This window comes from Epinephelus lanceolatus, chromosome 15, assembly GCF_041903045.1.
Source record: "Epinephelus lanceolatus isolate andai-2023 chromosome 15, ASM4190304v1, whole genome shotgun sequence".
NCBI lineage: Eukaryota > Metazoa > Chordata > Actinopteri > Perciformes > Serranidae > Epinephelus > Epinephelus lanceolatus.
This window is the reverse complement of record NC_135748.1, coordinates 38,317,713-38,343,767: the sequence shown is the minus strand read 5'-3', so window position 1 is coordinate 38,343,767 and position 26,055 is coordinate 38,317,713. Positions and strand designations below refer to the sequence as shown.

The 26,055-nt window shown below is 39.5% G+C and overlaps 1 protein-coding gene across 2 annotated transcripts; it reads left to right on the top strand.

The window, feature by feature from the left end:
* Positions 1-420: 420 nt before the first annotated feature.
* Positions 421-25,725, top strand: zfyve21 (zinc finger, FYVE domain containing 21). 2 transcript variants are annotated; one of them, XM_033643640.2, is made up of 8 exons: positions 421-627; positions 7,272-7,322; positions 10,723-10,891; positions 14,431-14,506; positions 14,917-15,008; positions 15,272-15,325; positions 17,867-17,997; positions 20,013-25,725. In XM_033643640.2, exons 1-8 carry the CDS (start codon positions 502-504, stop codon positions 20,046-20,048), a joined length of 735 nt encoding a protein of 244 aa, XP_033499531.1. In that variant the 5' UTR covers positions 421-501; the 3' UTR covers positions 20,049-25,725. The 2 variants fall into 2 exon arrangements, with proteins under 2 accessions (XP_033499531.1, XP_033499532.1); XM_033643641.2 differs by lacking the exon at positions 15,272-15,325 and having other exon boundaries at positions 422-627.
* The last annotated feature ends 330 nt before the right edge of the window (positions 25,726-26,055 follow it).

Genomic DNA, 26,055 nt, shown 5'->3' with positions numbered 1-26,055 from the left:
TCTATTTATCTGACCTAAAAAAATGTATAGTGGATACATAATGTATGATGTCCACTTAACTCGACAATAGATAATTTTGTAATTATTTATATGTATGTGGGATATATAATGTGTACATGCTGTTATTTTCCCCTATTTCCCCTAAAGCTTTTATTATTATTATTATCATAATATTATTATTAGCTTACATAGATCATATAGACGCATCAGTATTAAACTGAGATTGTTTAATAAACTCTTAGTGTGTGCTTTAATGTCCTCCCTCCTGCAGCAGAGTTGTAAAAACCAAAACAGTCCACTGAACCCGACTCACCACGTGACATCAACTCTGTGCTCTGATTCGTTGAACCTGTCAGTCATTCTATGAGGGCGTGTCCCGGGAGGAGCTCTCTGATTGGTTAAAGACCCTGTCAATCATCGACAGAGGGCGTGTCCCTACAGGAGCTGGTGCCAGAAGGAGTCTGTGCTGCAACGAGAGGAGAAACAGCCGCTAACAGAAACATGTCCGCGGTGCCTGACGGAAAGAAACTCGTCCGGAGCCCCAGCGGCCTTCGCATGGTGCCTGAAAATGGCGCCTTTAACAGCCCGTTCTCCCTGGACGAGCCGCAGTGGGTCCCGGATAAAGAGGTGAGACGAGGCGGGGAGGATTTGTTTGACAGCGTGAAGCTAGCTAGGAGTTTAACACGGCAGTTCCGGTCGGGATTTTCAAAATAAAGGCGGTGTTTGCGAGCTCAGCAGCATTGGCAGCACAATAAGTCACATTATGAACGATAATTGTTTATTTTGTATTATTATAAATGCACCTAAGACTAAACTTAAGTTGTTTTTTAGCAATGAAAAGAAATATAATTAAACACAGTTACTCATGTAGGCTGCTGGATTTCAGCTTAGTCTTGAGGTACTTTATTATTTTCATCCTCTGCTACTTTATACTTCTACTCCAGTTTACTTAGAGGCAATTAATGTCGTTTTTAATCATGATCAGCTCATGCTCAGTGGCCTGGGTGGCTTGATTTAACAACAACACATCATTATTTATGAGTTGATTATAGAAATATTGAGAGATAGATAGATGCACTTTATTGTCTGTCCCAACAGTGACTCAGGCTCAACAATTCACACGATTCAATTCAAATTTAAAGACATTTAAATCAAATAAAAAAGGAGATTGTTAAAATATCAAAACAGGTTAAAGTGTATTGTCTGTATTTTGTATTAATAATACAAATCTGCAAAGTAACTGGAACTGAAATCTATGTAGAGGAGCAACATGAAAACTATTTGCCTCCGAAATGTTGTAGAGAAACAGTGGACAAAATGGTATCACGCAGGTAAAGTACATGTACCTCATAACAGTACTAAAGTGCAGCACTTGACTAAATGTATACAGTAGTAGTCAAAAACTAAAAGTAGCAAAACTGAAGTGAAAAATATTCAGTTTCTAACAACAGTCCTGCTTGCACAGCTTTACATTAAAGGGGAGCACGACCTAAATTAAGACTTCCAATATGTTATTTCCTCGGCCTTGGAAAGTTAAGTCAATATTTGAGAACATGAGCTGCTCTCTCTCAGAGCCAGAAACCAAAGTCTCAAACTTATGATGTCATTGGGTATAAAGTCTGGAGCTGCCACACAGGCAATAAATGGGGGAATTTTGGAGTGTTGAGAGTTGAAAAATGTTCATCTTTGGGTATGAATGCCACGCTCGTCACTGTTACCTCAGCCATTCAATCACAGTCAAGACAAACCATCACAACTAATATGTACAAGTGCTGAACAATGATAGCACTGGAGGAGAAATCTGTTAACACACTGTGTATATATTATGTTTCCTCTCATGAAACCACACAGACCAGCGGGTCCGTCATCTCTCCCTACATGCGTCACCTTTCTCCTCATCCAAAGCGAGTACTCTGCCTTGTGTCAGCATGTTTACATCTGTGGATATTCCATATCATAGCAACCAGAAAAAAATTCTGTCTGAAATGCTCCCAGCTGGGCGTATCCTGCCGAGCACCGGGTGTTTTCAGCTGGAAAAATGACATCACAAATTAGAATTTTAGCACTCTGGCTTGTGAATTTGAAAAAAGAGTTGTTCACTTTTACTAGTATTTTTAGACTCTTAGACCATAGGAATAACATGTTTCAAATTTTGGGGCATAGTACCTCTTTAAGTACTGTACTTAAGTACAATTTTTGGGTACTTTCCTCGAGTATTTTCTGCTTTCTGCTAATTTATGCTTCCACTTATTGTTCACCCCATATCATGAAGTTGGCCTCAGTGGTCTGTTTTGCTTGATTTATGATAATAATAATTATAATGATGACAATATGAATATGCAAAATAACTTAAATAAATCTGTAGTAGAGTAAAATGTACAGTGATTGTCTCTGACATGTTGCACAGTAGGATATAAAGTGGCAGATTGTACCTCATAGTTATGCTTAAGTACAGTACTTGAGTCAATGTACTAAGTTGTGGTGAAAAAGTAAAAGTAGCATCAGCTCTCACAGCTTAACTGAAGTAAAAGTACAAAAGTATTAGCATGTAACTGAATATAGGCCACTTAGAGTATCAAAAGTAAAAGTACTTATTGTGCAGAATGGCCCTATTCAGAATAATCTACATTATAATAGTGGATTATAGTTATTGGTGCGTACATGTATTTGTTAATGATGCAACTGGAAAAGAAAGTGGAGCTAATTTTAATAGGGAAGCTCAATAATACGGTATTGGCCGATATCGGCTTTAAAATGAACTATTAATCAGCTAACATGCTTTTTTTAAATTTTTGCACAATTAATTTATATTACACACACTAAAAAGTATTGTATTTCATGTCTCCATTCGCTGGTGGACCATAATAATAAGAGTATGCTGCTTAATATGATGTTAATTTCACGACAGAAGAGAGTTGACGATCACTAAAATTAGGTGGGGAAAAGGAGTTGTTACATATCAGCCAAAAATCCAATATTGTGCATTACTGAATTTTAATTATGTTATTAATTTTATACATCATTTATTAGCTGATAACATTTTAAATCAATAATCGAATCAATAACTAAAATTTAAACCAGTGTAGTGGAGTAAAAGTACATTAATCACCTCTGAAATGCTGGTTTATTGCCATGAAGGTTTTCACATATAGGGAATCTGCTTTGGTGTGCTGGTGCATGGATAAGCGACAAAAAAAATGTAGAAGCAAAAAATACATATTGTACAAACACAAACAACACAACAACAAAAAATAGTGAGGCTACATATCAAGGTGTTGCGAGTGAAACGCTTTTATTTTGTAAAGCCTCCGAACATCCGGTCTCCTCCATGCTAGCTGCGGCTAACTGAACGCAGCTGGACATCGCAGTTGGCCCCGGGACTGGGCGTTTCACGACCGGCCTGGCAGCTAACACGCTTAGCCTGTCAGATAACCAGCTAGTTAATTGTTAAAACTAGCAGCCAGACTCTGTCATGATGTCATATCTTCACTGGAGTTAGTTAAAGTGAGAAAACATCGGTAGTTGTGTCTGTTAGCTAACAGCCACGTCCGCACGTAGCCTGCCATGTTGCAGCTAGCAGCTGTGTTAGCTCCGCAGTCAGTAGCTGTCTGTCTGTTTGTGTCACGGTGCTGTAAAACTACAGGAGGAGGCACACAGAGCTGTCTGTGTCCAACAGAGGCACTTTGACCAGGCTGACACTGAAATACAGCCAGCAGAGTTAATCATTTCTCTGCTGCTGCTTTCCTTGCACAAGATTAATCTGTAAGCAGTGGTCAAGAGGAACATGCATGGGTTTAATGAGGTTTAATGTGTTAGAATAAACATTTAAGTCCTTTACTGAAGCAGGAGCAGCAGTATATTAATGCAGAAACACTTTGTTGCAAGTAAAAGTTTTGCATTTAGAATATTATTTGAGCAAAACAAAAGGCTGTAAAGTACTTTTCCTACGGCATAAATCTCTAAAGTTTAGGGGCTGGTTGCACAAAACACCTTAAGTTTGTTCCTTAAGTATGACACTAAAGGCTTACATGAAATACCTCATCAATAACTGACTGGAAAGATTCCGTTGCATAAAACCCACAGAGCAATTATTAGTTGTAAAGGGACTGCAGCTTTGGAAAGTTGAGCAATCCTCAGTCATAAATCGACTTGGTGAAATTTATAGCAGGAAATCATGTGTTCGTCATTAAGTGTGTCCATCTGTGTGTTCTCCCGGTCACAGAACACTCTTCTCTGGAAGCCTTATTGTTTTTCATTATCCTCTGTAAGCTCAGCCATGTTGCAGTTAAGATGGAGTCAGCGGAACCTTTGTTTGTGTCCTTACTTTGGGTACTAAGGTCTGACGGTTTAACGATTCTTTTAATCAATAGATGCACTAATCCTTAAGGCTGTAAAATGTATGTTAACGTAAGCAGTTTTTGTTTTGTTAGCTCTTATTGCTTTTAAAATTGTTTTAAGTGGAAAAAAAGTGAAGTGAAAAATACATTTAAGTGACAAAAGAACTTTAAGTAATCCTTTAAGTAAAAGATTCCAATAATGAGAAAAACTTAAATTGTTAAGTAAGCATTTTAAGGAAATCTGAAGGAGAAGATTTAAGGATGTTTTGTGCAGCTGACTTTTTTTTTCCCCAAAGAAACCTTAATTTGGACTTTAAGGACAATCTTATCTTAAGGTGTTTTACGCACCTGGCCCAGATCCAAGACTGAGGAACTGTGTATGAGTTCAGTTCTTTTGTGTCCTGCATGGGGGATTTAGCTTTCAGCAGCATGTGAATAACAAGTCAAAATATACATTAAAAACCTGTAGAGGAGAAGTAGCAACGAAATATTTAAAAAAAAAATTATAGCGAAAGGGGAACAAATAAAAACACATGCAGAACTTTAACATTTAGTTTAATCACCAGAATAATCTTTAACTACTCTGGTAGTGAATTTAAATCATTTCATAAGCAAAAGTGCCACAACTTATGGTTTTAACTTTTCAAATGTAAATATTTAATGTTGTTTTTTAGTCATCTGTGATATATAAGAGGTCAGAACATGGAAAAACACTTAAACGTAAGTAGAAATTCCTGCATTCAGTACATTACTTAAGTAAAACAGTCTCAGATTTTCCTAAAAAAAAAAAAAAAAAAAGACTGTAAATTACTTTTTGTCCCTGCACCCTACCTCTTTCTATTTCTGAATTAAAACTGAATATGTTTGTATGTTTCAGTTCAGTCTTTTTTTGTCCTGCATGGGTAGGACATTTGGGAATTTTGCTCACAGCAGCATGCGAAAACAAAACATAACACCAGAGAAAAGCAGTATAAATGAACCTACAATAGTAATAAAAACAGTATGAGTTGTCTGTGAGCAAACAAAAAGTAAAAACATAGAGAGCTGAGGCAGTTAGTTTAGGATTAACTGATTTGTGAAGCCACAGAAATTAATTCTGCAGCTATTGTGACATGAATTTCAATCATTTTGTGAAGAAAAGTGACAAAAATAAACAGTCTTGTCTTTTCAAATGTTAGTTTTTTAGTGATGTATAAGTATTATTATTCCATGTTAGTAGTATTTATGTCCTTCACAGAAGTAAAAATAGCTATACCAACATGGAGAAACACGTAACATACATAAAATTCCTGTATTGACAATATTAATAAGCTGAAAAAGGCTGTAAAATTTTTTCTTACGCATTATATTTCTGATCTAAAAGTGAAGGCTTGTGTCTGTTTTATTTGATTCTAGTTCATTACAGTCGTGAATGGGAAATTTGGCTTGCAGCACTTCAAAAACTCGTCAAAACAGACCGAAAAATGAGCTGGTTTTGACCTCTCGAATATTAATATTTGCTGTTCTTTTAATCTTCTGTGATATAGGATTAGTTAGAAAAGTAACAGAAGAAGCATTCATATCCTTTACAGAAGTACAGGTGGCCATACTATTATGGAAAAAAGCTTAAACACAAGTAGAAGTCCTCCATTGATAATATTCGGGAAGGTAAACATGGCTAAAAAAGCCTTTAAAGAAGTTTCTCCCGCATCATATTTCCTTTTCTGTTCGAAAAGTGAAGCTTTGTGTCTGTTTTAATTGATTTCAGTTCATTATTGTTGTGCATGAGAAATTTGGCTTGCTGCACGTCAAAAACACATCAAAACAGACTGAAAGAGCCAAAAATGAACTGGTTTTCGCTTCTCAAATTAGAGTATTCGTTGTTGTTGTTTTAAGTCCTCTGTGATATATATTGGGTTACAAAAGTGTTAGATGAAGCATTCAAGTCCTTTACAGAAGTAAAACTAGACATAATATTATGGAAAAACACTTAAACACAAGTTAAAGTCCTGCATTACAGTTTTAGTAAAGTAAAACATGGCTAAAAAGCCTTTTTAAAGAAGTTTTTTCTGCATCATATTTCCTTATATTTCTGTTCGAAAAGTGAAGCTTTCTGTCTGTCTTAATTGATTTCAGTTCATTATTGTTGTGAATGGGAAATTTGGCTTGCAGCACGTCAAAAACACGTCAAAACAGACTTGAATAGCCAAAAAATGAACTGGTTTTCACTTCTCAAATGTTGTTTTTTTGGTCCTCTGTGATATATTATTAGTTTGAAAACTGTTTCAAGAATCACTCAAGTCCTTAACAGAAGTAAAAGTAGCTATAACAACATGGAAAAACACTTGGATTTCAGTAAAACTCCTGAATTTACTTTATTTGTAGCGTAAAACACGACTAAAGAGGCTGTAGAGAACGTTCTTATGCATTATACCTCCTTGTATTTGTGATCTAAAAGTGAAGGTTTGTGTCTGTTTAATAGATTTAATGGATCAATCCTACCACGATTTACAAGAGGAATTAACAGCATTTGTTAACTGTAAGGAAACAAATCAGTAAAAACATACAGAGCTGAAACAATTCGTTGATTCATTGATTAAGGAGTCAGCAGAAAATGAATATGCAGCTGTTTTGATTGTTGATTAATCATTATAATGTAGATTTAGTAAAGAAAAGTGCCAGAATGAACTGGTTTTGACTTGTTAAATGTGAATTTTTGTCGTTATTTTTGGTCTTCTGTGATAGTAAATTAAATACCTTTGGGTCTTTTGGTTATTTAAAGACATATTTATCTTACAGCAACACTTTTTTTGTCCCATTGGTGACTTAATGTCAGGAAAGCATTAAGAACATGTGATTAGAAACTCTGCTTCAAACCTTTTTTTATAACCAGCTGCTGAACTTGAGCTCTGCACGTTGTGTAACATCCTGTTTGTCCTCTCTCCCGTCCTCCAGTGCCCGAGATGTATGCAGTGTGACACCAAGTTTGACTTCATCAGGAGAAAGGTTTGTCTTGTTGCTGCAAACACAATCACGACAACAAATCTCAGCTTTATCTGACTGGAGGAAAAAAACACACACGAGGGACACACATGCACGAAGAATAGAAAGTTTGAGGCCTTCATTTTTGTCTATGTTGTGAAACCTGATTTATTTCCACACCTGGCTTCTGTTCATTTACTTTGGCACGGAGACACACTGAGGCCTCTGTGGTGACATTTCTTTCCAGTGACTGCTGACATAATAACACTGTCGATCTGTTGCTCTGCTCTGTCCTGTCCCAGTTTCTTTGCATAGCTGGTAGAAAATTCTTCCTCTTTATGGTAAAATTAGCTCAGGAAATCATTTCTCCACAGTAGCTGGTACTTCGAAAACTCAACCACCTTCATTACTGTGTGTATTCTAAAGGTCCAGTGTTTTCTTTGGTGTATAATCACCTAGAAATAAGAATTGTTGTGTTTTTGTCACCTTAGAATGAGCTGTTTATATCTACATAGGGAGCAGGTCCTCGTCTATGGAGATTGTCATGTTGCACCGCCATGTTTCTACAGTAGCCCTGAATGGACAAACGAAACACTTTGTCTAGATAGAGACACATGTGTTTTCACGTCAACCACGGTCATTAGCAGCCCCTCAGCGAATAGCAGCATCAGAGAAACACTGTTTTTTTTTTACCATGAAACTGCTTTATTCAGTGTTTTTACTGGTTTAAATCAGCAGGTCCGTTTGTTTTGGAGAGCAAGAGATGATGACGGAGAGATAGATGTTCATCTTGTTCATTTGAATCTAAGCTTATAAGAGAGAAAGGTGAGCACACATTAGCAGGTGCTAGGCTAATGGCCATCTCTGACACACCAAATTGCATCAGAACGTAAAAACGGCCTTATTTTTTTTTTCCTGTATTGATCAATATCGATATTTATCACATTATATATACAAAGGTGGGCTGTGTGTGTGTGCATGGGGGGCGTTCAGATGTAGCGTCTTTTGCACGCACAAACCCATTACTTTCAATGTAGACGCATATCATGCGCACTCACAACCCAAAGCGACGCCGTAGCGGCACGCATTCGGTGCGACGCGCTTGTTTTTTCGTCCGGCGCACAGCTCCACGGACCTGCCTCTCCCTCCGGTATTGTGTCAGATCCCGGTTCCCCCTCGGGCTGTGTCTCTCCTACTGTTTCCCACGGAGCTCTGCCCCATTTGAAAGGCGAAGGAAGCCCATGTCCTGTGATTTTCAGCCTCCTTTCATATTTAATAGAGGGGGCACAATACCTGACAGTAATATTCTCAGCTGTCAGGATGTGCCTGCTGTAAAGGGTAAATATAATCATAGAAGGCTGAAAATCAGAGGACATGTCTGTTCTGATTATACAAGCCAGCAGTGTAAAGCTCAAGCATGTGGGGGCCTCCTTTCATATTTAATAGAGGGGGGACCGTATCTAAAAGTACAGCTGTCAAGATGCCCCCCGCCACAGGCCTTTGCCTCCTTGGTCTCGAAAAAACAAGGGAAAACCCTGGATATGAAATTTGATTAATCTGTGAGTTTAAAAAGTATCCTGATGATGTCTGACAAATGATTTTCCAGGTTCCCCCGGCACTCGTCGTAAAGCTGAGACAGACCAGTTTTCTTTAACCCGTCTTTCTCCACTGTGCTCATGGGCATCATGTGCAGCTAGACAGTATGCAACTGTGTCTGTTATATCTCTGCTCCTCTTCGATCGCTTCCCATTCGGGGTTACGGCGGCAAAAGAGGACACTATTGATTGCTGTTTAGGTGCAGCCCCGCTAGTGTTCGGCAACTGAGCAACACTTGTTGGCAAACTTCCTGCAGCTTTGGCGCAGATTCCCAAGCTCTCAGTGTAGTCGCTGGGTAGCAATCTTGGTTTTGTTCTGTTTCCCGTCCTGGTCGGCACCAATCGACGATATGTTTTGCATATCGTCTCTGTCCGTGCGTCGTCGCCTTTCATTTAGCCAAACTACTTCCAAATTATTGATGTTGTGCGACCTTTTTTATCCACAATTTCGCCCTTTTTTTAAGGATAACGCCAGCTCTTCTTCTGCCTCTTTGCTCCTCACTTCCACTTATTTATCCTCTTTCCATTATGTCCACACTACTTTTAACTCCTCCTCACCTCAGCACAGTGACACGTCTGTTAACTCCTGCTGCATGACACACTGTTTGGATCCATCTAGGTCCATCCATATAGAATAAAAATGACTATAGTATATCATCGTCATCGACACATATTGCGATCCTGTTATGAGATCGATTATCGCCCAGCTGCATTTATGGATCACGTTAAAAACCTCCTGAACAATGAACACTGAAGGAATTCTAACCAGGAGAAGTTTCAGCTGGTGACAATCTGCAGTCCTCTCTGCTAAATGCCACTAAATCTCCATAAATCCTACACTGTACCTTTTAAACTTAAGTTAAAATAAGAAGTCTAAATGACAGATGGGTTTCATATCACTCAGCTCTCGGCCTTCTTGAGGTTTAAGCACAACAGTTTTAGTGTTTTTCTGTGTTTGATCTAGTTTGTAAATCCACTAAATGTAGAGAAGATGAGTGTTCCTTATGAAGCTTATTGTTTTGGACAAACAGCTGAAGTGTTTAATTTCCTGTCCTTTTAAAAACGCTGTACTCATCATTTTCTACTTGGCTGTCACACCAGATGATCTCAGTATATCTGGTGAGTGTCGGTGATTCAGATTTTATTCACCAGCTTCTGAGACTTCTGGTCAAATCGTTACTTTCTGGCCTGAACTGGAACAAAAACTTAATACACTGCAGTTTCTGCTGACAGACTTCCTGTCTCTGCATCAGTCAGACTCCAACAGAAACCACAGGGGTTGTTATTGTTGTATGTACAGCATTTTCTTTCCCTATAACGTCTTGATTATACATGCGAATATATGACAAATTTATATGGTTAAAAAAGTGTCTGATTGAACGTTTGGTGGCCTCATGAGGATAAGTGTGTTGATGCAGAAATGAGCACAGGTTCATGCAGTGATTGGTGAAATTAATAACCTCATGATTTATTGCAAGGCAGAACAAGTGCTTCTTTTAAAATGCCACATGCACACTACTTTATTCCCTGAATATCATCATATAATACTTTATGGTTTTGTTTTGTATTTAAAGAGACAGTTCACCCCCAAATCAAAAATATACATATACACACCACAAGAACGCAGACATCTCTACAGCCGATATCTCCAACACTCCGCAACTCACACCAAAACAATCTAGACTGATAAACAGCACTACAGGCAAGCGGGAAAATATGTGTGTTTCATTTTTGGGGTGAACTGTTCCTTTAGTGTTACATGCACAATATGAACAAGATGAATAAGCAAACTGTCAGTAAATGTGACTGCAACTGATTCTTCCCCGCAGCATCACTGTCGGCGGTGCGGCCGGTGTTTCTGCGATAAATGCTGCAGTAAGAAGGTGGCGCTGCCTCGCATGTGTTTCGTGGATCCGGTGCGGCAGTGCACCGAGTGCAGCCTGGCCTCCCAGAAGGAGATGGAGTTCTACGAAAAGCAGCTCAAAGTGCTTCTGGGAGGTGAGAAGTTCAACCTAGACCATTTTATTTTTTTATCATGCAACCCTTTCAGTTTCTAAAGTGGTTTATAGAGTGAAGTTCCACTTTTCTAAATCCTTCCCTTTACGTTTGGTGTAAATGCTGTTTCTCACCCTGTCAAGAATCATATTAGGAGTGAAATTAGTTATGTGCATATCCACAAAACATCAGTGGTAAAGAATGCTCAGGATTATTGGTAAACAGGGTCCGCACTGTCATGAAATTCCTGGAGAAATAAAATGACGAAAACTGTTTTCCAGGTTTGGAAATGGTTTGAACATAAATTGTTTTGGCAATTTTTTTAAAAACATCTTCATAAAAATCCTAAAACATGTTACTGAAAAGAATACGCTTCTCATATAATTAATTTAAAGTCAAGTGGTGACTGTTGAAACATCACGACTATCACGTGAAACAGGTCGGCGTCTGCAGCTGGTTGGTGACGGGAATGTTTAACGTGTGAGTAAAGTTAAGGCTAGTTCACATTACACGATTTTCAACCCGCAAAATGCGTCACAGAGACGTGTGTTTCTGTCAGCGGTAGTCTCACCAACTGCGTTACGACCTGTGTGTGCACACCACAAGATTTCTCCACCGAGCCCTCACCGACAGAGCCCCAGATAACGCGGTGACGTCACCAAACTGCGTTTTTTAACTTGGAGACGACACATGGTAAAGGCATGGATATTCTTCCCAGTGTTGAATCAGACCTGCCTCCAGGGCCTGGGTTCAAACACAACGCACTCCTCGTGATCCTGTGGACGCTGCCATTATTGTTGTTGCTTGCTGGCTTGTCAGTGTTGCCAGATCTTGGGAGAGAAACAAGCAACCAGGGCTATGGAAACAAGCCCAAAAGAAGCGATGGATATATATAGAGAAAGGTGACATTTAGAGAGCGAGCCCAAATAAGCAACTCCACTTCAGAAACAAGCCCAAAGTCGCGGCTAATAAGCGGACCTGGCAACCCTGCGGCTTGTCCTCCTCACATTTCTTCCGTCCTCCTGCGTGCTGACATGGGACGTATCCCGCCTCTCATTGGCTGATGCTCTTTGTCAGTCGTGTCACACTTCTCCAGTTTTCTAGCATGCCAGATATCCAGTCCCAGTCACAGACGAGGGGGCGACTTGCTCGTAGGCTTGTTCACACTTGAGGACTCGTTGTGGCAGACTATCGGCCGACTCACCTCCGACCCAAGGTGGCTCTCAAGATCCTCTGCAACGTCAAAATCGCGGTGAAAATCATGTAATGTGAACTAGGCTTTAGCCAGCAGTAGCATTTTGCTTATCTGCAATGCCTGGGAAGATCGTGTTTAATTGTTTGACCTGATAATAGACAGAAATAAATTCTCAGAGTGCAAAATGACGTATTTAAAATGTTTAAATCCCTCAAAATATCCAGTTAACTGTCACATATGATAAAAAGAAGCATCAAATCTGCTCATTTGAGAAGCTGAAACCAGAGTTTTAGCTTGAAAATTCAAATTTTGATGGACTAATTCATTAATCCAATAATCGTTTAACTCTGTTACTGTTGCTTTACAGAACAAATTGTATTAAAAGGTCCACCATAATTTCAAACAGCAAAGTAAACGACACAAGACTTTTGATTAAGTAAAGGTAACTCATCACCGAGAATTAGAAGTCCTGCCAAAAAGTTAGATAGTAGAATATGAATGTTAAAATTTGGGATAAGTTCCAGTCACTGTTTCATATGTCATTTGTCAGATTTTGGAGTTTGGTTTTCATCTGAGTAAGTCATGGCAACTCAAAGAACCTAAGATCAGGGTTTGAAATGTTGCTCAGTGTCTCAGACTGAAACCTGCCTCTGATTTATTATCAGTATATGACTTTATGACCCGACACACGTCACGTGACGCCCACAGTCCCCTGTCGCTTTGCACAGGAAGCAGAAATACTATTAAAATCATCTCTGAAATAATCTAACAGAGTGCCCCTTCCTCCTCCTCCTCCTCCTCCTCCTGCCCTGATAATCCATTGTGTTGTTGTTGAGTGTGGGTCAGTGTGTAGCTATAAATACACAGCAGCAGCAGCTCTTAATGAAAAATCCATCAGCAGCCCGGAGCTGCAGGACGACGGCCGGCTGAATGCCTGTGATGTAGAGCCTGCAGCATGCTGGGGGGGCCTCCTGCTTTATTGATGATGGAGTTATCAATAGATCAGCAGAAAACACAAGGTCACAGAAGATGAAGATAGAAGCGTCAGCTGACTCCTGAACTACAGCTAGATCAGGGTTGTTGGTTTGAATCTGAGAACTTCAACAGACAGAAGTATTATTTGATTATTCAAAAGCCTGATCAGCCATTAGTTTCAACCCAAGCAACGACGAGTTAATGCTCTTGTAAGTAATGTGCAGCAGGCGGGTCATTGTTGCTTCGCACTGGGGTCCTGCATCACCCTGTTGGGACTCGTTTAGCAGTTATGACCCACTTACTGCACATTATCCTGCTCATTACACTGCTGCTTACTAAATACATTTTAAAACCAATTTATTTATTTGGTTTTAAAGTGGTGTAATCACCACTCCTGTTCGCAAAAAGAGAGAAAAATAAAACAAAAAAATGATGAAAAGGGTAGACAACACAAACAGACGCTGCCGTTACAAAGTTAGATTTTGCAGCAATTTGACCGAAGATAACTAAAAAATCAGTAATTTGACACAAAATATTAATTTAAAAAAATGACTTAAATAACATAAAAAATATTTTATTGACTTAAAAAGTATTTAATTGGGTAAAAAAAATTATTTTATTGCTTCCACTAAGCATCGATATGCAGAACTGCATCTGTAGCTGCTCCTCGGAATAAACAGACTGTAACAAAGACGTGAAATAAATAATATTTAACATCAACCAAAATGTTCAAATCTAATCACAGACACAATCATCAGAATCCCAGATTTTTTTTAAAAATAAAAAATGTTTTACAAAAATCCCTTTTCCATTTTACAAAAGAATCAACAATGAACAATACGGTTGCACAACTTTCAATTTCTGGGGTTATTGACTAATCTCTCAAGTATGTTTTTATTTTAACCCGTCATTTAATTTAAAGTATAAAATGTCAGAATTAGAGCAAAAATGCTCATCACAGATTCCAGAAGAGCACAAAGTGGCATTGTCATATTGCAAAAACTCAAAGATCAGCTCAAAATCAACACATTTTAGAGGCTGCAAGTGGAAAATATTTGACATTTTATTCTCTATAAATGAGTGAAACAATTAATCAGTTATCAAACTAATTGTCTTTTTCTCTTTGCACTAAAACACACATCTGACCAGGCACTCAGCTGTGGATTGGAGATGGAGATTTCAGTCGATACCAAAACATTTTTGAGGGTTTAACATCATGCCAGTTTTAAATTTTGGGGTCTGGTTGGTCTTTTCATTTGTACAAAAGAACTCCAATTCTGTGCCTTTTTGGTGGAAGATATGGCTCCATTGTTACGGCCAAAATACTTGCTTTTTCTGTTTACCACTTGTGGACTTGTTGTTCTGTTTCCAGGTGGCACCTTCGTCGTCACTTTGGGAACGTCGGAGAAGTCTGAAACCATGACGTGTCGCCTCTCCAACAACCACAGGTGGGCTTTAATTTATTTGTTTTTAATTCCACATATCCACACATCATGATTACAACATATATATATATATATATATATATATATATATATATATATATATATATATATATATATATATATATATATATATATTATGGGTGGGAATCACCAGAGGATCCTCTTTAAGATATTGTCACAATACAATATTATTGCGGTTTTAAATATGCTGCGATTTATTATCTTTTTTTCAACTGTTAATGATGTCCCCAAAGGAAAACTTTGTCAACATCTGTCTCATCCTGTCTGTTCATCTCACCTCAGTCATTATTTTGCCGCAGCAAAATGTTTCTCGTGGACTGAAAAAGCAATATACTATATTATTAGTTGTGTTGATTTCTTAAAATTATTTTTACTTTCTATCCAATCGTCAGGTATCTGTTCCTCGACGGTGAAAGTCACTTTGAGGTGGAGCTGTCTCGGATCTCCAGCATGCAGATTTTGACAGACGGGTCGAGTCCAGGAGGTGAGACTCTGTTACAGACAGCCCCAAGATCAGGTGTTGAAATCAGAATTTAAAGTGTATTGCTTCTTTTCTGTTGTGTTAATTACTGGAAATTCTTGTGTCTCCACCATGTTTTATTTTCCATGAGATGGATCCACTAACCAACTGAATAATTTCTTGATTAACACTAACACTTTTGTTTTAAACGAACACTAACAAACTGTTTCTCCTCTGCTGCTTTGACTCTGGCGTCCCGGCTCTTCTTCTTCTTCCTCTGGGCTCAGAGAATGACATTCACACTTACACCAGTCTGCTGGACAGTCAGTATATCTCTGAAGGTTAGCTTCGGTTCACTCTGGTGTTGGTTGGGTCACTCATCGTCATCACTCCATCCTCCTTTTTTTTCCAGATCCGTTTTTTTTTCATCCTGTGTGCATGATGATGCCTGAAAATAAAACCAAAGATACTGTTCTCCTTTTATGTTTTAACATGTCTCTGAGTCCAAAAATCTGACATTCCTGTCCCCTGCATTCAGCATGTTTGTGTCGCACAGCAATGCATACATCTAACCACAAACTTCTCATAAAATGGTGGCAGCTATTGTATTATTTGAGCATGTTGAGCCTGACTACTCCTTCTACTTCTACCGTTTTGGTGCTTCATTTTCAACCCAATCGGCAGAAAAAATGTTGGCATTGTATGTTTCAGCAAACCACCGATACATTACATCTGTAAGTTATTATGTAGTAGATGCGTTAAAACTAGGCCTCTTTACGTTTTAACACTGTGGGTAACATGGTTCGGTTTAGGGGGGAAAAAAGATGTTTTGGCACAGTCACATCTGGAAAAACTGACAGATCAATAACCTCCTAAGCCCTATGATAAGCTATTATGGCAAGGCTTAACTATACAGACCAGTGAGCAGTGATAACTAACATGTCTTTGGGGTCATCAGGTGGGAACCTCCTTTCACAAGTGTTTGGTCTAGCTGGTCCCACGACACCTCCAGGAGGCTAGACAGTGATCTCTGGCGTCCCAGAGACACTCCCCTAATGCCAGGTCTCACTGCTCCCCGCACCAACCCAATAACGTCCTTTACCTTACTTACACATGGCTTTCTCAGCCCAAACAGCACTGCCACCTTCAACAAACCCAGGCTCCGTTCATGTGAGCTCCAGGTAGTGACTGTGCCGGTACTACCTTTCCTAGCACATTCACCATACCCCATTTCACACGCTACATAGCATAATTCCAATATAACCTAAAGTTAAAGGAGATAGATAAACTCACAGGCTTTCTCAGCCCAAACAGCACTGCCACCTTCAACAAACCCAGGATCCGTTTATGCGAGCTCCAGGTAGTGACCATGCCGATACTAAAAACAAAAATGATCTCTCATTTCTTCTCAGAGTGAGATTCAGATTCTGTTACAATATTAATAGTTCCAACTAAATAAAATCTACCACTAATTACACATTTAAACAGCTCCCAAATACAAAAAATGTCCCCTGGGATCTATATATATAAATCAACAGCTGATTTCCTTCTTTTAGTAAAATCTTAAATGATTGAGTTGTGTTTTTTCCACCTGGACCTTTATGCTCTGCCATTTCTCCTCTAATCATCACGCTGTAACCTGTGACAGGCTGTTATGATACTACAACTATCACACATTCACATATATGGAGTTTATTCAAGTAGGTTTACATTACCGAAGGTTTACGACAAAATCACTCGACCACACCGACTCATGAGAGGAGAGGGAGAGACGCTGTGCTGCTGCCAGAGGAGCCGCTGAATGAGTTCCCTCTGAGCGGTAAGTCACTAAAAGAGTCTGAGAAGTCCGGGGCTGTTCATGAAACATTCAGGACGCCACAGTTTATTCCACACTACTGAAGCTGCTCCTTTTTTTGGAACCACCGCAGAGACCGTAATAATTTCGCTTTCAGCCGTGCTTGTTGTTGCCGTGGGTAACAGTATGACGTCAATATGTCAATGAAATATCGCGCGTATCAAGATATGACTTTGTATAAACAATTGCACTTTGTGGCACTATCCCCGGTGGAAAAACAGGAGCAAGTCGCTAAAAACACCCTCATTTGGTGGCCAAAGAGCCGCTGAGTAGCAGCAACAACTTGGTAAAAAACATTCAGCTCATATACAAGGTCATTTTAAAAATGCTGATATGAAATGTTCGTTTGTAACAAATTTGTGGTCTGCAGACACGTACAGTGCCAACATTTTCTTCTGGTGGCTGTGCTGCATTTTATTTTGAAGGTGACTGTGTTTTCTTGTTGTGTTCTCTCATTGATTCTTATCTTCCTTTTTTTTAAAAAAATTGTTTTGTTTCTTCCCCTCACATCTCTTCTGTTGCGACATCTGTGTGATTGTGCATGAATCATTTAAAGAGTTTGTTATTGATAGTTTTGAGGCTGCTGTCATGGGGACACAGTTTGTGACTAAGGGATATCTTGACATTTTTATTTTTGGTTTGTTTCTTTGTTTGCTGCACATTTCCCTTTCTTTTGTTTATTATTCATTAAATAACCTGTAGTTGTTTTTAGTGAGACAAAGATGTAAACTTTATTTGTGTAGAAGGTTTTTTTTACAGTGTTTAAAAGAAGTCTTAGCTTTTTCCCAAAGTGTTCGTGAGGTGAGTGCTTTGAGGAGAAAAGTGACAGACTTTAAAATGTCGAGATAACTTTCTTCAAAATGTCATCCAGTCTGAGCTGAGGACTCCAGTCTTGTTTCTTGCTGCCTGATAATTTATGAAGACAGAAGACTCACAAAATACATTTTCTTTGACAAATAGGCTCATTCAGTTTAATCCATCAATCTGGTTATCTTACAGATATGTGTGTGTTTGTGTGTGGGTGCAGGAGGGACGTCACGGGCCAGCGGCATGCTGCTCCACTACAAGCCAATGGGCTCTCAGGACGCCCAGCAGCTCCGTATGGAGGCAGCAGACGACAAGAAGGTGGCCTCGTTATGGTTGGCTGCGATGCACAAGGTACGATGTCACTGCACTGCAAACAGTGTACGTGTATCTAATACAGTTTATTAAAGTCTTACAGTCCTGCTGAGTGTAAATACACACTCATCACATTATACACAATGTGGAGCTGTGTCAAAGGAACAACTGTCTCCTGTTTTAATGTATCGTGCATGTCTGAGTCTACTGTTGGCTTCTTTTTTGCACATTAAAGGAGAAGTCCAGTATTTTGCACTTTGAGCCCCATTTCTGGGTTGTTTATGATGAAATAGAGTGGTTAAGACCAAAATAGTGACGATTGGTCCTTTTCTGTGAATTTGGCTTTCCCCTGCCTGGCTTAACACTGCTGCCTATGGCCATGTATGAAAGCAAACTGTGTTTTTCATGATGATTTATTTGACATTTTGTCTACCCTGTTCATTTTCTATAGAAGCCTCATTGTCCGTTGGTAGTAATCCGCCACCAGAAACAGGAGGGGGGTTGTTTACGACAAGGTTGTAGTCATTGTAGTCTTTTAGCTCAGCGAAAGTGCCAACTCGACAGTGCTGTGTGCGCTCCTGGAGGAAGAACGAAAACGAACGAAAAAGTTTTGTAATAAGTTGAAACAACTGCACAGTGGATTACTCGCTTGTAAACAACCTGCGCAGTACGATGCCTTTGAACACAATGCCAACCTTCTTCTTACATTGCAATGGTTTCCTGCCGGTTGGCGACACCCACGTAAAGGAGCATTATTGCCATCTAGTGGGCTGAAGTGTGTCACGCTTCACAGTCAAAGGAACGATCAAGCGGAAGTTTACACACGGGTGTGAGGCAGCTGAAAACATAGTTCCACAATCAAGATGAAGAACGAAAACACAGATGGAGACCACAGTTTGCTACGATTTTTCTGTCAGAACATCAATGAACACCACTGACCACTTGCTGAGTTTCATGGCTTTGAAAACGAATGTTTAGGGTGGTTTTAGGACAGGTTCACACATGGCCATAGGCAGCAGTGTTAAGCCAGGCAGGGGAAAGCCAAATTCTCTGAAAAGGAGCAATCGTCAAACTTTTGGTCTTAGGCTCAAAGTGCTAAATACCGGACTTCTCCTTTAAGTCAACGCAGACGACATTAGGAAGACTGGAGTTTAAATAATTAGTTGATTTAATTGATTAATTGATCCACAGAGAATCAATCTGCAACAGTTCTGATGATGAATTGTCTATCATGCTAAATGTTCTGTACTGTCAGCTCCTGTAATGTGACGATTTACCACCTGTTCTCTGGTGACGTCACTGTTACACCGTAAACTGTTGGAGAGTAATTATGTGTTAGCACATTAATGTTAAATAGCTCAATTGTACTTAATGCATACATGTTAGCATGCCAATAGTTAACTAATAAGTTAGCATCAAGAGCAAAGCACACTGTAGAGGGGTCACAACATGGCCTGTCCTCTGGCTCCACCTTCAGGCTTAAGTTTGCATTTTTGTCTCACTGATGATAATGATCTAAGAATGTAAAATCTAATTTAATATAAATCACCTGTTGATTTATATATATAGATCCCAGGGGACATTTCTTTTGTTTAGTTTTTACTGAATATTTGATGCAAACTGTAAAAATATATCACTTATTTTGTTCTTAAATTAATAATAAATTTTTTTTTACTACTTTGTCATATTCTCAAGAATATTGTCACTGCAAAAATACCCTGAAATATCATGATACTATTTTAGGGCCGTATCACCCACCCCGAATACAGCGAATCTCCATTTTTTTAACATTGTCTTTATTGTTTTTATGATTTTAGCCCTCGTGTTATATATATTGTAGCATAATACACATTTTTACCAGCATACTTCTTATTCTGTTTCCATTTTCTTATCATTACTCTGTGTGTATATGGTATAAGAGCAGCTGTAAGGTCTCACTATGGAGCAATAAAGTGTTGTGAATCTGAATCTGAATAGCAGAGTTGTAGCTGTTGATGTGATGTATCCTTGCGCTGCATTAACATGTTCTTTTAAATCTCTGTCTTCCCTCACAGGCGGCCAAGCTGCTGTATGAAGCTCGGGACCAGTGACCTGCAGGCAGCCTGTCCAACCCTCCAGGCAGCACACACCCAAGTGTTTTTGTACCCGGTCTCACCGGGGTTTGGTATCGTTTGGATTTTTATTAACACCAGTTCTGATTCTGCTTATCCGTCTGATTCCTCATCGGTTCTTGATACCAGTTCTTATCATGGTGATTTCTGCGAGAAATGTTTATACGAGAAGAAAACACTTTATTACCTCTATAACCAGTACTTTGTACGTCATGTTTACCACAGATAGGCTGATTATTCGTCTTTTTGGCATTTTACATCTCAGAGTTCTATAATCCTGTTTGTTTTAATACATAAATCAGGGCATGCAGCATTAATGTCTAAATGTGGGACGAACTGAGACAGCAAGAGAAGAAGCTGTCCAACACAAGGTAGAATCCGTTGATGTTTGGGAAGCTTCTGCTTTTAATTCCTGTTAGCTTTCTCAGATTTGAGAGTTTTGATCCTTTGATACTTAGAGTTGAACTTTGACAATATAACAACAATGAAATGTGACATTAGACCTTTCATAAACCTTTTTTCATAACGTCAGAGATGCAGTAAATCTTCAGATAGAGGCACAGTTATTTCAATAATTTTATATGCTGCAGTTAAATGTCTTCTTTGTGTGTGTGTGTGTGTGTGTGTGTGAACTGGGATTTTATTTCCCTGAAGGAGTGATGAGACACTTAACAGATCCCTGTAGGGATGGGTTTTTTTATTTTTTAATTTGGCTGACCCTCCTTCTACAGAGGTCAGCTCAACAGCACCAAGTAGGGACTGTATGTCTGTGCTCGAGGGACCTTCAGCAGGATGGGTGCTCGACGTTTGAACCAGTTTGATCTTCCAGATAAAGCTTTGTCTCGCACACATTAAAGGACAAATCCACCTGTAAAACCCTTTAATGTAGACAGAAAAGCAGCTACACGTGATGTGCTTTGCATTGTGGAGGCATTCTGGGAAATGTAGGATTCCAGCAGAGGCTAGAATGCAAAGAGCATCACAAATTTATCCAGAATGTCAACAAAATCTGTTGGATTTTTCCTTTAACACACCTGCGTCCATTACAGTTTCAGAGTAAATGAAAGTTCAGGTTTCTGTTTCTTCTCTATAGATTAACACGTCAATAACTCTCCTCTCTGCTACGATTATTTACAGGTTTCAATCTTCAGACCTCTGCATCTGAGGAAACTACAGACTATTCACTGATTCTAGTGAAGCATAAACACACAGACATAAATAAATGCTTTAAATGTAGTTTCATGGATTAAAGTTTTGTATGAGCTATTTTGTTAACTATTCCTACTTTAACACAAAGTGTGTACAACGTACTTGCATCACTTCTAAAGCTGAAGGATAGTTTTTTTGTAACACTTGTAAACAGTAATTGCTTTTGTCCTACTCTGTCAGGTTTTCCTTTTTTTTTTTTTTTTAAATTTTGTTATTATTGTCCAGGATGTGAAATCACCACCTTCAGTCAGCCCGTTGCTGTTCAGTGCTGGTTGAGTTGGTGGGTTTGTCAGTTCGGTGGTTAGTTGTACTTCCAAGGACCTATTCTAAAGAGAAACGTAGTTTTGACTCAGACGGTGAAACTGTTAGCCAGTGCAAGAAAAAATGTAACCTTGCTCTGCAGCCAGATATACTGTACATGCCCTCAAAGTTAGATCATAGCTTCTGTCAAAAACGAAAATACAGACTGGACCTTTAAGTGGACTTTAGTTTTAGTTTCCATGATGAAAGTTTTTGCTGCCATGTGACACAAATGTGACATTACCTTTAAAGGTTTAAGCCCTGATGTTGTGACAGTGTCTGCAAATCTCCAATTTTCCTTCAAGCTCCGGCTAAAAGTTTTGAAAATTTTCAGTTGGACGAAAATTTTAGGGATTTTTTAGCACTGTTGGGTAAAGATGTGTATTTTTAACTCATTTAAAATCTTGAACATACACTTAAGCTTAAGCATGAGGCTTTTTTGTGAATTTAAGTGTGAATTTAAAGTGAGCTTTGGTGTTTTTCAGCCTTCTTGTGTCTGAGTGAATATTGGAGACTGGAACTTTTATAATTATTTCAGTATTGAGAGACCCGCATGGGGGAAACTAGCTGCAGTGTGATATCTACAAGCAGTTGTGCCACGTCAGTTTACGTCGACTTAAAGTGCTTGTTTTTGTTGCTGAGAGGCTCCAATTGTTGTGACAACTTAAGCCTAGTTCACATTACACGATTTTCACCCTGATTTTGCATCGCAGAGACTATTGTAATCTTTTGAGTGTTCATACCTGGTGACGTGTGTTTCGGTCAGCGGGAGTCTCGCCAACTGCGTTACGACCTGTGTGTGCACACCACAAGATTTCTCCACCGAGCCCTCACCGACAGAGCCCCAGATAACACAGTGACGTCACCAAACTTGGAGACGACACATGGTAAAGGCATGGATATTCTTCCCAGTGTTGAATCAGACCTGCCTCCAGGGCCTGGGTCCAAACACAACGCGCTCCCTGTGATCCTGTGGACGCCGCCATTGTTGTTGTTGCTTGCCGGCTTGTCAGTGTTGCCAGATCCTGGGAGAGAAACAAGCAACCGGGGCTATGGAAACAAGCCCAAAAGAAGCGACAGATATATATAGAGAGAGAAAGGCGACATTTAGAGAGCAAGCCCAAATAAGCAACTCCACTTCAGAAACAAGCCCAAAGTCGCGGCTAATAAGCGGACCTAGCAACCCTGCGGCTTGTCCTCCTCACATTTCTTCCGTCCTCCTGCGTACTGATGTGGGACGTATCCCGCCTCTCATTGGCTGATGCTCTTTGTCAGTCGTGTCATACTTTTCCAGTTTTCTAGCATGCCAGATATCCAGTCCCAGTCACAGACGAGGGGGCGACTTGCTCGTAGGCTTGTTCACACATGAGGACTCGTCGTGGCAGACTATCTGCCGACTCACCTCCGACCCAAGGTGGCTCTCAAGATCCTCTGCGACGTCACAATCGCGGTGAAAATCGTGTAAGTGAACTAGGCTTTACAGAAAGAACCACGTCTCGCTCAAGGAGAAGTTTCATTCTGACATCTTGCAGACTTTTCCCACTATGTCGAAATGGGCTAAATATTCAGCTGTGAAGTTATAAGTATTTTAGATGACACTAAGCTACACTTTCTGTTCTCTTCCACAACACATTCTTCCCTGCACTCCTCCCTCCAACTCTCACTAACGTTTCCACCGTTGTTTTTTCCACAAATCGGCTCTCGATTTCAGAACCAGACATCTCCTTGAGCGAGACTTGGCTACACACAATGACAAACAAACAATATCAAGGAAAACGTTTCATTTCTCTGCAGGGATCCTTTCCATAATGTTGTCGGACACAATCTGAGCATATCAATGGCAAAATCAAGCACTTGTAGTGGATGTACATCAACAGTGAACAAATGCCCCAAGCGGTTACGTTGTGGTTTGTTTTACTGCTGCTGGCTGCAACGCTCTCTCTCAACACTCCACCAATTTCAAATGGTGAAGTGTCTATAGGTCACACAAGCCCCGTTTCCACCAAACACTTTCAGTATGGTACCTTTGCGAACCAACAGTAACCTTTCAGACATGGTACCCAGACCCTTGGTCCCTTTTAGCGTTTTCACCACAAACAATCCTCTTAAATGTGGGCGGGGTTGTTGTCACTTCCTCATTATCGGTGACACAGATGGAAGTCTGCACCTCGTTTATCGTCCACAGAACGAGGCTGCACACCGACATTTTCACAATAAACTAAAACAGGCTGCAGTGAGAGTCTCTCTCCATGGGATATTTAAAAATAGCAGCTTTGTGCATTTAGTCCTTCTCAGGCAAGCTCAGGGGTTTAGTGTTGCTGTAGCCCACAGGAAGGATGCTCCGTGATGCTTTTTTATATAAATTAATATGTATTTTTAAACATTTGAAGATCCACTTATTACTAAAAGTGTATCATCCAAGAGAGACTATAAAAGCTGGGTGATGGTAAAAGTTGTCACAGTGAAATTTAAGGTGTGCTGATGGATTGCGTCATCACCTCATACATTAAATAAGCTAACGTTCCACCTTAAAAGTTGCCGGCAGTCGGCCCAGTGAATGAAGTTATTTTTTCTCAGACTCCAGCTGCTGTGAGAGGCAGCAAAACATCCTTTCATTTTATAGTTACAGTTTACTAATAAGACTCTCCACAGTATGAACAGTGGTTACATGAGCCTCAAAACCAGCCACAACTCAGCCCTGAGCAGAGTGACCGTCCTCTACTGACCAATCAGACTGCAGTGTTCACAGCTCCACCTTTTTAGTACCACATCTGTGTGCTAGGTACCCCAACAGAGGGGGGACCAAACATGGGGACGGTACTGAACGGTTCCATTGGTACCATCCACGGAAAATAGTGTGCCGAACTGAACTGAAGGAGAAAATGTGGTTCAGGCTGAAAAATACCAAAGTTTCCTTTTACAATTACAAGAACTTCAAACAAAGTGTTGTGACACAAAAATCTTAACTCTTACCGACTTTTTCAGGCTGAGCGAGACGGTGAGATGCAGATGAAACCTCCAGAAATGGATAAGAAGTGGATTTTGTTTAGACTTTTTTTGTCAAAACAACCATTGACAAAACAACCTTGAAGGCAGAATGAGTGGGATTTGTTGGTTGCGGTTTGTAAACATTAAATATTATATTAAATATTATAAATGCAGTTTCAGTCGTGAACACTATGTGCTGTAATTTAGCTACGATTACCAAGTATCATCGGCTTTGCAATAGTTTGCTGGCATCCGTGCGTCTTCCCTGTTTTTTTCAAAGCTGGAAGAAACAACGTAAAACGTCCAGCACCTCTGCTTTCACTTTGTAACATAAAGTTTATTTTTATACGCTGCTCACCTAAGAATTAAACCCACAAGTTGTCGTTTGGTTCGAGACTTTTTTTTTTTTTTAAGAACAGAGACGGAGGACGGTTTTGTGAGGTTTTTGTGTAAAAAGAGTGTGGTCACTCTCGATGTCGTCTCAGAGGCATTACTGTACATTCACAAGGGTATCCAGTTAGGTTCTTCCATTATAGAGATGTTTGTTATGAAGATACATGTGAGGGCTGCACAGTGAGGAACACAAATGATCATATTAGCTTCTGTAATTTAAGGCTACAGCAATTTCCCCTCTCCATTGTTGTTTTGGCTTCCTACTTCACTGTTAATCTAACACTAATAAAATGCATCGTCCCTTCAGGTGAAGTCTAAACATCTAAATCAGACCTGAGACCAGTAAAATTGGTTAATTGGTTATTTTGCCTGTTTTTAATCACAATCACACACTGCCAAAATGCACCACGTTTACAATGAATTTCCATATGTCTGCAGTTTAGTAATATAATACCAGCTTTAAATGTCTGAAGATTACCGTTATGACATTATTTGTAGCTGTTTCTATATAAAATGAATGGACGTGAGAAAGCTCTGTATGATCATCCTGTTATGTTTTCTGTGCAGCCCTCTCAGACTGTCCTCAGTGTTGACTTAATGAAGAGTTTTTGTTGTAAGTCACCCCTCAGCCAGTGTTTGTACCTGCACTTTAAAGCCCACCCTGATCACAGTCATTTTTATCCCAGTGCTTCATTTATTATACTGAAAACGCTTCTTCGCCCTTTGTTGGATTATTCTGTTGAGAATAAAATCAAGTGTTTATACATGTGTGGTGTTGACTGTTTCATTTGGAAAGCTGACAGTCAGAATGAAGAGGAAACAAAGACCTGTGGGTGCGTGATTCATGAAATAATTAGTGCTCGTCATTAGGAGCCGACTTTATTTGGAACAAACTGGGACGTTTTGTTCCAAAAGAAAAGTTTGTCTTTTGACGCTTGGTTTGAAAATAACATCCGTATAGTCCCCCAACGTGTCAACTGTGATGTCCTCCTTTTGAAATATAGAGAATGTTTTACTAAAATAAATGCCAAATATACTGCACAAAACATAAAATGCAACACTCACGCTAATTATTGTCTGTAAGTTGTCTCAGAGC